Source organism: Lutra lutra, chromosome 1, assembly GCF_902655055.1.
Source record: "Lutra lutra chromosome 1, mLutLut1.2, whole genome shotgun sequence".
NCBI lineage: Eukaryota > Metazoa > Chordata > Mammalia > Carnivora > Mustelidae > Lutra > Lutra lutra.
Window position 1 is genome coordinate 163,284,425 of NC_062278.1, and position 13,406 is coordinate 163,297,830.

Here is a 13,406-nt window from a genome sequence, read left to right on the forward strand (position 1 = left end):
GGCACTTAGGCCTGGTACTGGGGACGGAAGACCGGGGCGGGGTGGGGGTAGGGTTATGTACAGAGGGCTTTTCCCCATACCAGCCCTTAGCCAGCACCCTGGCATGCGAGGCCGCGAAAACAACACCGAGGACACAGGGCTCTTCCGACCCACCCACCGATCTGCTACTTGGATGGCAAGCTTCTTGGCCTCGGGTGGAGGATGGTACCCCAGGGCAAACTGAAGGGGGCGGAGCCTCACCGGCGAAAGGGCTCTTTCCACCCGGTCTCCACCCTTTGCGCCCTGGACCGCTGCCCCACTTGATAGGGTGTGTGGCGTGGAGGCCAAACGAGAGAGGCTCGCCACCCGCCGTCGCGCACCTCCGCAGTCCCCAGCGGTCTGCGCCGCGCCACCCTGCCCCCCGCGAGCAGGGCCCTCGCACCCCCGTGCGGTGCCTTGGTACGCGCCGCCGGGCGGGCGGGACCCGGCGGGGCGGCTCCCGGGGCGGGTCCCGGGCCGGGCACTGTTGCCCCTGCCCGGCAGGGCGGACTGCAGCCCCACGGGCCCTGCACAGCATGGGGAGGCGCTGCTGGCCGCGGCGCGCCCTGGCCGCCGCGTGTCTGGGTGCCGTGCTCCTACTCCTGGGCGCCGCGCCCCGCGCCCTGAGCCCGGGTGAGTGCCCGTCGGCCCCTTCCCGGGAGGCACCCGCTGTGTCCTCCCGGTCTCGGGGTGGGGGGGCGGGCGAAGGGAGGGGCGAGGTGGGGGTGGGTGGGTGCAGAAAGGCACTAGGCGCCCCCGCCCATGGCCCAGCTTCCCGCAAGGGTGTTGGGCCCCTTGGGAGTTGGTCTCTCAATGACCAAGAGATGTGATCCTTTGGGGCCTCATAGCCTGTGCGCAGGGACCGGGGTCAGTTGTGGGTGGCCGAGGGCATTGGACCCACCCAGGAACGCAGCCTCATTTACCTTGCCCCAACACCCCTTGGTGCCCCTAAGTCCCTTGGCATAAGCTTGGGTGGGTTGGAGAAGCTTGGCGCTGCCTGGTCCTGAAGGTGGTCCCTCTGTGCCACAGTCACCGCTTCCTGGAACACCCTGCTCCACCCCCAAGTCCACAGGGGTAAGGACTTGGGGCTCCTCCGCACACATCGCATGGTCTGGTTGGAGAAACTGAGGCAGCTCGTATTGAGTCCACAGTGCAAAGTAGCTGCTCTGGGCCAGGTGTGCGCTGAGTCTTACTTCACTTCGTCTCCTCCCCACTTAAAAGTGGGAAACTAAGGCCAGAGAGAGTGAGGGACAGGTGTGGATGGCTAACCCGCAGGCTACCCAGTCTGCCTGGGGGCTGAGATGCCTAGTCAGCAGTGTGTTCCCGTCTCTGGCTCTGCCTTTTCTGGGTGTGAGTGTGTTGGGGTAGGGAGCAGGGACGGGTGGGTAGGGAGTCAGTCTCTACTCCCCGCCCCTACCCTGTGTGGGCTGTGAGAATCCTCAGAGCCCCATCTTTTGTGACTTCCAGGGTGGGCAGGGACTGTGAGCCATGGGGTCAAGGTGGCCCAAGAGATGAGGCTGAGGAATCTATTTTGGGGGACACACCCCCCTGGCTGGGTCTAGATTAGTGAATAAAGGTCATTCCACAGCCTTACCCGCTGGATGACCTATTCCCTCTCTTCCCAGGTCCTCAGTACTCCCATCTATCACATGGAGTGCTCAAGTTCTTCCTTATGGGGTTTCTGGGGAGATGAAGTTAAAGGAGTTAGGGAGACAGCACACAGAAAGTGGCTGGTCATGTTTAGGACTCATGATTAGGGTCAGCTGTCATGATTAGGGGTAACATTGTGCCCCCTTCATCCTGGGGTGAGGGGCTTCCTTCTCCTGCTTTCCCTCAAACCCCCATGCCTGCCTCCAGGCTGGAGGCCAGGGTATAGCTGGGGTCCAAGTGAGCACCCCTTGGAGAGGCCTCCCTAGTGTTCACCCAGTCACCCTGCTACTCGCACTGTTTCCCCCATGTCTGAACTCAGCCGCCCAGATCTGGAGCCCTCTCCAAGCCTGTGGAAGGGAGCTCTGGACAGTTTCTACCACCACCCCTTTCTGTGAGCAGGCTGGCCATCTGAGAGTGGTACTCCAGGTTCGCGGCAGGTGCTCCTGTGTCCTAGCTGAGCAGCGTGTCCCCTAGCACGGTGTGGACTGTGATCCCAGGGTCTGTGACCGTAGGACAGTTTCTGTCCACCCAGTCATTCAGGGACAAATGTTTACTCAGGGCCTGGACTCCCAGCCCCCAGAGCTCAGCCCCTAGGGTGGGGTGTGAGAGAGAGAAAAGGCCAGAGCATCTGGGTCCTGGTGTTGGGGGGGTGTGTCTCAGGGGTATCTACAAAGGAGTAGGTACGATTCAGTAGGCATCTGCGTGTCTGTATCTCTGGGATTGTATGGGTCTCCCCTCCTGGGACATATTTCTCCTGCTACCTCCTCTACCCAGGTTTGAGAAAAGAGAAATGAGCCAAGGCACTGGTCACTCTCTGCGCTTTGTTCCTTCTCCTTCTAACCATCTCCTGCAAGACCCAGGAGAGCAGGAGCTAGAGAGAGGGACTTATGCCCCCCACCCCCCGTCTTTGCTTGGACCATGTGCCCCGCTGGGCTTCCCTGTTATTTGAACACCTTGACACCTTGGCTGTGACAAAAGAAGGTTAAACCAACCTACCCAACCACCCCTGCTGTCTCCCCCGACCCCCAGCCATGAGCTAAACCCCCGGAGCTCAGAAGCCAGTGAGGGTGTGCTAATGTTGAGCCCACAGGCACCAGGCAGACGCCAAGGGCAGACTGCTGGGTGGAAAGGCCTTCTGCCAACCAGCTGGAGGTGGATCCTTCTGTCCAGGGACTCTGAAAATGGCCTCAGTAGGATCCTCGGCATCTCTGAGCATGTCCCTAAAGCTGTGTTCCAAGTTGGAAGGGGTTGAAGGCAGGGTGGGGAGCGGGGTGGGGAGGGAGTGAGTCTCTGGCCTGGGGATAGGGCTCCAAGGCACAGGGAGAGTGTCAGCACCTTACTCCAGGCAGGCAGGTCTGTTGCGGTCCCCTCCTCCAAAGCAGAAGGTGTTGCCACACATTGGACAGGGGACCCCTGAGAGGCTGCCACTATAGGCCTGGGGCCCATTTACTAGAGCAGAAGTCTGGAGCAGCCCACCCTGGTACCCCCTTGGCCCCCAGGATTCTACCAATGCTGATCTAGTGCCCAGTCACAGGGTCCTGGGAAATGAGGAAGATGCTGGGGGCAAGGTGGGACAGCTGCCCAGGATGCCACTGCCCTCGACACCCACCCTCACGCCAGGGTCCCAGGGGCACCTCCACTGTCCCCTCTTGTCCCCTTCTACCCCTTGCTTCCTCTGTGTCCCTGCCTGGGCATAGCGATGTAACTCTGTCGACCACATATTTGCTGGGCACGTGCTCATGTGAGGTGCCTTTCTAAGGCTGGGAGCCAAACTTATTAATACCCCTGCCTGTGCAGACCTTACATTTTTTATATTAAAAATCCAAATTGCCAGTTTGCATTCTCTGTCCGCAGAGGCACCCACAGGGAGAGTCTCCATGCACCCCCTTAAATATCCTACCTCTGGTTCACAGCGGTGGCACGGGGAGGGGCTGGACCCACTTTCTAGGTTTGCAGGAGTTGAGCATCTTCCCTGATGTTGGGAGGAGACTCTCTGTCCACTTCCGGGAGACCTGGGGTTGGGGGCAGGGAAGGGAGAGTAGCAAAGAGGTTGGGGGGGTGCTTATTCCCAGTGGAGCCCGTCCCTTCCTTCCAGGCTGGACTGCAGCCTTCCTTTCTTCCGGCCACAGCTCTTCTCTTGGGGTCCAGTGCTCCCTGTCTGAGGTCCAAGGGTGATGTGTGCTCACAGAGTTCTTCTCCCCTACCATCCTTCCCGTAAAGTCTCCAGATGGGGAAGGACTTAGGAATCTCAGGTGGGGACCTTGGCTCTCCCTCCTCCTCCCTCTCCATGCCCTTCCTTCTCTGGCACCACAGCACCTGGGGACTCGGGCCACAGAGACAACTGTACAGACTAAATGCAGGGTCTCTGATAGGGTGCCCCTGTGGCCAGGCAACATAGTGGTCCCAAGGCAGCCATTGCTTTTAATGAAAAAACGGTATTTTGGTTCTACACAGAATAAATGCAGAAATGCCCAATGACTACTGGGGAGTCAGGGAGGTGGGGTGCCAGGGCTCAGGTGGGTCAGTGAGGCTTGGAGCTGAGCAGGGTCCCTCCAGGACCCAGCAGCAGCCCCTCAGTGCAAAAGCCAGGGATCTCTGTGGGGTAGCCAGAGGAGGCTGGAGCAGGCATCTTGCCCTCTACACCACCCCCACCCGCCTGGTGCCCCATGTCCCCTGCCTCTCACTGAGCCCCCTGCAGGACCCCATCCCATAGACTCTCCCTCCTCTCTCTTGCACAGCGGGGCCCCAGTCCGGGACTCTGCATGCTCCTTTCTCAGTCATGGCTCTTCGGCCCTCAATAGCAAGTGAGGAACCAGAGACTGGGAGCCACCCAGAGGACAGTGTGTGTCTCAGTGCGGACATCTCAACTCCTGCCCACTTTAGCCAGATGTGGCTGCCTTCAAAAATGGGTGGATCCAGGGGCTGAAACCATGTCTCCAGCTCTGTGTTTGGCTTTTCTCTATGGTTGCCTCACTTTTAGCTCCCTCAGTCCAAAGGGAGGGCTCTTTTACTGATAATGCCAGGCAGGGTCTCAAGGATGTGTCATATTGGCCGGAATTGGGTCACCTGGTGTCGACCTCTGAGCCAGTTGTTGTGGCAGAAGGGGATGGAATGCTCCTATTGGCTAGGCCTGGTCACATGTCTATCCCAGCTGCTGTGGGAGAAGGATGCTTATCAGAAACATGTGGATGGAAGGTAAGCAGGTTCCTTCCTGGAGGGAAATCACGTGGGCTAGCCAAAGGAGGGGAGTGGCTGCTGGCAGCCAAATAAATAGATGCTCACCAAACTGCTGTCCGTTCTCAGAGACTGCTAGAGTGCCCAGGGCTCAGAGGCACCTGTCAGGCCTCCAGAGAGTGCCATGAGAAAAGGCTAGCTGGCAAGACGGATGGCCCACTAGAGTAAGCATTAGTAATCCCATTTTGCAGAGAAAGAGACTAAGATCAGGAGCAGGGAAGTAACTTGCTCAAGGTCACCCAGCTAGGAAGTGTGGGGGACAGGATTTAAATCCTAGTCTAAATCCCTAACCTTTATGCTTCCTATTCTGCAGGACAGGAATATTTGGGTTGGGCTTTGAAGGCTGCATAGGAGTTCACCAGGTGGGAAAATGAAGAAGGGGAATTTTGGGCAGAGAAAATGGCACAGACAAAAGCATGGAGGAGTGAAAAGTCCTGCTGTGCTAAGGGCTGTGCTGTGGGTGGAGCTCTGGGTTCATGAGAAGAGGTGGTGGGGTGGAAGCCAGAAAGGTACTATAAATTGGGTGTTAATGGGTGGCCTTGAATGGCATACCAGGAAATGGGGTACTCTCCCTATGGCCATAAGCGGCTATCAGTCTTTAAGTAAATATTCACTGACCTTAGGTGAGCTGCAGGGGTTACAAGAATTACAAGAAATCAAGACAGTCCCCATACAGAGCTGACCTTCTGAAGAGGCAGCCAGAAATAACCACATTATTTCAGTGGTAATAAGTGCCATGAATAAATTAAAAGGAGAAATGGAAAGATCCTGGTGTGAAGTACGGCTCACTGGAGAGACCCTCTTTCCAGAGACTTCAGAGTTGAAATCTAAACATGAAGTGTTTAAAGTATAAGGGCTCCTGGAGGAGCATCCCAGCCAAGGAACAGTGCAAAGGTCCTGAGGTGGGAGCTCACCTAATGTATTCATTGCTTGGCAGAAAGACCAGTGTGGCTGGAGCTGGGGGTAAGTGGAAGGTGGGAGGTGCACCAGGAGAGCCTCTGGGAAGGAACAGGAATTTATTGTTAACAAGTAGGAAGCCGTGTGAGTTTTAATATAACCGAAGTAGAAGGAAGAGAAATAAGCTGAATGAGGAGACTCTAGTGATTGTCCTTGACATAGCCAAAGGGGCTTGCTGCCCTGAGCTGACTACAATGGAGGGGTTGGGGGACAGGGGCGGTTCCTGATCATTCTGGAGGCAGAGGTGATGAGATTATACCCAAGATCATCTAGCCAGATCAGGGGTTCCATTCCAGGTGGTTTCTGGAGTTCAAAAAATTGAGTCTGAATTTTAAATACAAGTGAAGAAATCTCTACTTTTCTTCCGGGGGGCGGGGGGGATGGGATTGTTTTTTTATTTTTGAAGGTCTTGTTAATGTGTTCCTCCACGGGCCTGATTACCAGAGGGAATGTCCCTGACCCGGAGACATGCAGGTCAGCCCTGAAGTCCCAGGTCACCCAGGGGACCAAATGGGCTGGGGAAACCCTTCCTCCCACTCCCCCAGCAAGGTCCCCAGGGCCTGTCGGTGCTGTTTGGGCCTGGCTGTCCCTGCCTGTCTGGTCTTGCAACACTATACCCAGCTAGAACTTATTAACCAGAAACCACATGTTGTAATCTTTGCTCACTGGACTGGGAATCACCAAACAGTATTTTCCCCCCAAAAGAGTGAAGTTTCAAGTCGCCCACAGAACGACTTGCACCCTGCCCGGCTCCAAGGGGCAGCCAAAGCCTTTCCTTAGGGGTGGGTGTGCAAAGGGCCATGTATTGGGTTTCTGCTTTCCGTTTCCCTGTGTGGTGGCTCTGCCACTTACCTGTAGGTTTTGTGAGGATGGACCAGGCTGTGCACTGGGCAGAATGGGTGCCCAAGAGATATGCCCTCTGATGCGTACATGTGCTCTGGTCTGGGGTGAGATCCTGTTCCTGGGCTTTACTTGCTCTGAGGCCTCAGGCATGTTTCTTTTCCTCTTTGAGCCTCAGTTTCCCTATCTGTCAAACGCAGATAATAATAGTTTCTACCTGATAGGAGTAAGTGTGTCAATGTCTGCAAAGCGCTGAGCACAGTGCCAGCTGCTGGCTGAGCCCAGGGCTGTGCCCCAGCTGCCTCTTCCCTGGCTCCCCGACCCTGCTGAAACACTGCCTCTTTTGCCAGCTGCCATGCTCTCTTAGGGGCTTCCTGCCCACATGCAGTGGGCCCTGCAGGGTGTTGGGTTGGTCTTCACACTGGTCTCCTGGACTGGGACTGTGGTCTGCTCATGAGGCTGGGGCTGCCTGGTTTCCATAGCCTGGAGCCCTCTGGGCATGGGCACTGGGCTTTCCCAGACTGTGGGCAGCTCACCCCACATCGCTTCCTCCCCTTCAGCCCCAGCTGGTTCGCTTTGAGCTGTTCTACTACTATGATCTCCTTGTTTCTCCTTCTGCCAGCCTCTGTCCCCATCACTGTGTGTAGCTCTGTCTCTTTCTCTGTCTGCATCTTTGGCACCCCCTAGTCCCTCCCACCTCCCTTCCACCACCCTCTCCCCACACCCAGCCCCTTCCATAACCTTCTCTATTTTTGTTTCCTTTTTCAAAGCAGAACCCCATAGAACCCCATTGCGGTTTTTGCCTGCCCTGGGCGGGCTCAGGCTCCTCCCTGGCTGTGAGACTGGGCCTGCTGCCTGGCTCTCCCTAGCTTGTCTGCTCATTGGTGCCCTTGGCAGGGAGCCTGGGACCTGAAGCCTCATGGAGGGGCTGCAGGGTGGAGGACACAGGCCAAGAGAGGCTAGGGGCAACCAGAGTGGAGGTTGGGGAATGCCTCTTTGGGGCCACCCTGCCCTCAGATCCAAACCCCCAGCTTCCCAGAGTGGAGGGCTGGCTCCAGGGAACTTCAAGACAATCCCCTTCTGACCCTCCTAGACCCATCTGTCCCCTTCCATGGCCACCCTGCCCATCCCACTAGACTGTAGGTTCTTCTGATCTGTGTGGTAGAAAGGGTGGAGTGGGTGGTGTGGCCCAGCCCTGTAATCACTGGCCATAGCTACTCTATAAATAGGGCCTCCCTCTTGTGCCTGTTCCCTCTGACCCTCCACCCACTGGCCCCTGAGGTCTGGTATGGGACCCATTTTCCTGCAGGCTGTAGCTTGAGCAGGAAATGAGAGTCCCCACACAAGGGCTGGTGTTTCTGAAGGCTGGCTGCCTCCCTCCGAGATGGGGGGGGTGGGGCTTGAGGCTGCCAGAGGCATTGCCAGGAGTCCCTAGACAGTAGGCTTCAGATGCACACAGAAGGTTCTGGAGGCCAAGGCGAGGCCAATCCATCTGTCGCTTATTCATTCCTTTGACCAGCCTCTGCCAGGCCTGGCTCCAATACAGTGGTTCTAGAAGTGCGATCCTGGGCCAACAGTATGAGCATGACCTGGGAGCTGTTAGAAATGCAGATTCTTGGGCCCCACTCCAGCCCTACCGGGCTAGAACCTCTGCGTGTGGGGCCAGGTAATTATGTTTTCATTCATGCATGCCAAAATCTGAGAACTACTACTCATGGTCAGTTTGCCAACAGTTAACCAAATTTTCAGCTTATCAAATTTTCCAGGTTTATTTCTTCTTCAAAAACACATCTTAAAGAAAATGCCTGAATCTTTTTGATGAATATATTTTTGGCAGTGTTTTGAAGACTCTTCATTTTGTTGAAAGCCAAGGTTCATGGATATGTTCATCCATCTTATGAATATAGTCTCTTCCCATATGATCCTGAATTCTTGAAGATAGTCTTGTGAATAAGCCATAGTCTTATGAACTCAGGAATATATTATGCTAGCCATTGACTGAATTTGTAAGCTAGACTTACATAAAATGTCCTTGCATATATTCTTTTTTTATGACCAGTATTTTTATTTATTTTCATTGAGATCTAATTCTCATTCCATGAAGTTTCACTTTTTTAAAGTACACAATTCAGTGGTATTCATTGTCTGTAAAAGTTGTGTGATATGACTTCTATATAATTCCAGAATATTAGCCATTAGCAGTCACTCCCCACTTTCCCAGGGACTCCGCTGCCGTGTCCCTCAGCCTCGGGCAACCAGTAGTTTCTGTCTCTATGGATTTGCCCATTTTGGCTGTTTCATGTAAATGGCATCAATCAATACGTGGCCTCTTGAGTTTGGTTTCTCTCACTGAGTAATGTTACAAGGTCTAGCCATGTCAGGTACATGTCATGTACATGTCAGTACAACCTGGGTCAGTACTCCTTTCCTTCTTACAGGTGAATAGGTGTACACGTACCACAGTATTTAATCCTTCATCTGCTGATGGACATTTAAGGCTTTGGTTATTAAATATAATGCCAACAGAAACATATGTGCATAAGTTTTTGTGTGAACGTGTTTTCAGTTCTCCTACGTATGTACCTAGGAGTGGAGTTGCTAGGGCATAGGCTAATTATATGCTTAAATTTTTCCCCCCAATTTTTGTTATTATGGTGAAATACATGTCAGATAAATTTTGCTGTCTTCATCGTTTTTGTATAGTTCAGTGATAGCAACGCCTTCACAGTGTTTTGTGACCATCCTCTCCAGAGCTCTTTTTGTCTGGTAGAACTGAAACTCTGCACCTATTAAATGACTCCCCGTTCTGCCCTCCGCACCCCGCGACCATCCCCTGCTTTATAACTCATTGGTTTTTACTACTCCGGGTACTCTGCAAGTGGAATCATTCATAAGTGGTCCTTTTGTGACTGGCTTCTTTCACTCAGCATAACCTCCTCAGGGCTCACCCGCATTGTAGCCTGTGTCAGAGTTTCCCTTCCTTTCCAGGCTGACTGTATGAATGGACCCCATTTTGCTTATCCATTCTTCTCCTGATGGCCTCTTGGGTTGCTTACACGTTTTAGCTATTGTAGACAATGCTGCTGTGAACGTGGGTGTGCAAGTATCTCTTAGACATACCGCTTTTTCAGCTCCTTGGGGTATATACCCAGAAGTGGAATTGCTGGGTCATATGGTAATTCCACATTTAATTGCCTGAGGGGCCTCCATCCTATTTTCCTAGAAGCTGCCCCTTGTTATCTCCCCACCAACAGTATACAGGGTTCCAATTTCTCCACATTGACAACACTCGTTTTCTCTCTTTTTTTTGATAGTAGCTATAATAATGGATGTGAGGTGGTAATCTCATTATCATTTTGATTTGCATTTACCCAATGATTAGTGAAATTGACCATCTTCTCATGTGCTTCTTGGTCATTTGTATATCCTCTTTGGAGAAATGCTATTCAAGTCCTTTGCCCTTTTAAAAAATTTTTTGTTGTTGTTGAATTTTAGGAGCTCTCTATATATCCCTTATCAGATACATAATTTATAAATATTTTCTCCTATTCTTTGCATTGTCTTTGGGTGCACACATTTTTTAAAAATTTATTTTAATTCAATTAATTCACATATACTGTATTATTAGTTTCAGGGGTAGAATTCGGTGATTCACCAGGTGTGTATAACACCCAGTGCTCATTACATTATGTGTCCTTTTAATGTCCATCACCCAGTTACTCCATCCCCCTACTCACCTCCCCTCCAGCAGCCCTCAGTTTGTTTCCTAGAGTTAAGAGTGTCTTATGGTTTGTCTCCCTCTCTGATTCCATCTTACTTTATTTTCCCCTCCTTTCCCCTATGATCCTCTGTTTTGTTTCTTAAATTCCACATATGAGTAAAATCATATAATCATAAAAAAGAAATTTGCCCATTTCTTGACTGGATTATTTGTTTTTTGGGGGTTGAGTTTGATAAATTTTTTATAGATATTGGATACTATGGGTGCACAATCATATAATTATATGATTGACTTATTTCGCTTAGCATAATACCTTCTAGTTCCATCCACATCATTGTAAATGGCAAGATTTCATTCTTTTTGATGGCTGAGTAATAGTCCATTGTATGTAGTATACATGTAATATCACATTTTTATATATATCAATTATAAATATATATGTGTGTATATATATATATGTATATATATATATATGTATATATATATATATCACACTTTCTTTATCCATTTATAGGTCAATGGATATCTGGGCTCTTCCTGTAGTTTTGGCTGCTGTGGACATTGCTGCTATAAACATTGGGGTGCAGGTGCCCCTTCGGATCACTATATTTATATCTTTGGGGCAAATACCCAGTAGTGCAATTGTTGGGTCATAGAGTAGCTCTATTTTTAACTTCTTGAGGAGACTCCATGGTGTTTTCCAGAGTGGCTACACCAGCTTGCATTCCCACCAACAGTGTAGGAGGGTTCCCCTTTCTCCGTATCCTCACCAGCATCTGTTGTTTCCTTTATTGCTAATTTAAGCCATTCTGACTAGTGTGAGGTGCTGATTGTGGTTTTGATTTGTATTGTCCTGATGTCAAGTGATGTTGAGCATTTTTTCATGTGTCTGTTGGCCATTTGTATGTCTTCTTTGGAGAAATGTCTGTTTATGTCTTTTGCCCATTTCGTGACTGGATTATTTGTTTTTTGGGGGTTGAGTTTGATAAATTCTTTATAGATATTGGATACTATGGATGCACAAAGTTTTTAAATTTCCAGCAAGTCCATTTACCTATTTCTTCTTTTGCTACCTGCGCCTTTGATCCTATCCAAGAAACCATTGCCAAATCCAATATCATGAAGCTCTTGTCTTATGTTTTCTTGTTTTAGGTCTTATGTTTAGGTCTTTGACCCATTTTGACTTAAATTTATATATTATGTGAGGTGAGGGTCTGACTTCATTCTTTTGCCTGTGAATATCCAGTTTTCCCAGCACCATTTGTTGAAAAAAGGGTCATTTCCCCTTTGAATGGTTAAAATCATTTGACCATGTATGTAAGTGTTTATTTCTGGGCTCTCTATTCTATTCTACTGATTTATATGTCTGTTCTTACACCACCCACTGTTTTGTTACTATAGCTTTGCAGTTAGTTTTGAAATTAGGAAGCATGAGTCCAGTTTTGTTCTTTTTCAAGTTATTTTTGGCTATTTGGGGTCCCATACGAATTTCAGAATGGGTTTTTCTATCTCTGCAAAAAAACGTCATTGGAATTTTGACAGAGATTTCATTGAATCTGTAGGTTGTTTTGGGTAGTATTGACATTTTAGCAATATTAAGTTTTCTAATCCATGAACATGGGGCATTTTTCCATTTCTTATTTATTTCAGCAGTGTTTTGTAGTTTTCACTGTACAAATCTTTCACCTCGTTGATTAAGTATTCCTAAGTATTTTCTTCTTTTTTACACTATTGTAAATGGAATTGTTTTTGTGCTTTCTTTTTCATATTGTTCATTGTTTTTGTATGGAAATGCAACGGAATTTTGTATGTTGATATTGTATCCTGCTACTTTGGTGAACTCATTTATTAGTTCTAACAATTTTTGTGGGTGGAATCTTCAGGGATTTCTGCATCTAAGTACATACCATCTGCAAACAGAGATAATTTTATTACTTCCTTCCAGTTTAGATATCCTTTCTTTCTTTTTCTTGTCTAATTTCTCTGACTAGAGCTTCCAGCATTATGTTGAATAGAAGTGGCCAAAATGGGCATCCTTGGGGCACCTGGGTGTCTCAGTGGGTTAAAGCCTCTGCCTTCAGCTCAGGTCATGATCTCAGGGTCCTGAGACTGAGTCCTGCATCGGGCTTTCTGCTCTGCAGGGAGCCTGCTTCTCCCTCTCTCTCTGCCTGCCTCTCTGCCTAGTTGTGATCTCTCTCTGTCAAATAAATAAATAAATAAATCTATCTTTTTAAAAAATGGGCATCCTTGCCTCATTCCTGATGTAGAGGAAAAACTTTTGTCTTTCACTACTGGGTATGATGTTCGCTGTGGGTTTTTCATATATGGTTTATATTGTGTTGTAGTACTTTCCTTCTATTCCTTGTTTTTTGAATTTTTTTAATCATGAAAGTATGTTGAATTATGTCAAATGCTTTTTCTGTGTCAAGTGAGATAATCATCTCACTTGTTTTCCACCCTTCATTCTCTTAATGTGATGTATTACATGATTGGTGTTTGTATGTTGAACTATCCTTGCATTCTAAGAATAAATCCCACTTGGTTATAATGCATAATCTTTTTAATGTGCTGTTGAGTTACATTTTCTAGTATTTTGTGGAGTATTTTTGCATCAATATTCATAAGAGATATTAGTCTGTAGCTTTCATTTCTTGTAGTGCCTTTGTCTGGCTTCCCCCCCCCCCAATCAGAGTTGTACTGGCCCCATAGAATGAGTTAGGAAGTGCTCCCTCTTCTTTGGTTTTTGGAAAAGTTTGAGAAGGACTTGTATTAGTTCTTTAAATGTTTGATTGACTACAGCAGTGAAGCCATCATGTCCATGGAATTTTTTTTTGTCTAGAAATTTTTGATTACTGATTTGATCTCCTTACTAGTTACAGGTTTTCTCAGATTTTCTAACTACCTATTTATTTAGTCTTAATACATTTTGTGTTTTTTAGAAATTTTTCTATTTCATCAAGGTTATCCAATTTTTTTTGGCATACAG

The 13,406-nt window shown here is 49.3% G+C and overlaps 1 protein-coding gene across 1 annotated transcript in view; it reads left to right on the forward strand.

The window, feature by feature from the left end:
• Positions 1-345: 345 nt before the first annotated feature.
• CHST13 (carbohydrate sulfotransferase 13) overlaps positions 346-13,406 on the forward strand; it is a 28,561-nt gene continuing 15,500 nt past the window's right edge. The window contains exon 1 of the mRNA XM_047742881.1: positions 346-651. Coding sequence (XP_047598837.1) covers positions 555-651 — 97 coding nt within the window. The 5' untranslated portion in view covers positions 346-554. The remainder of the gene's footprint in view (positions 652-13,406) is intronic.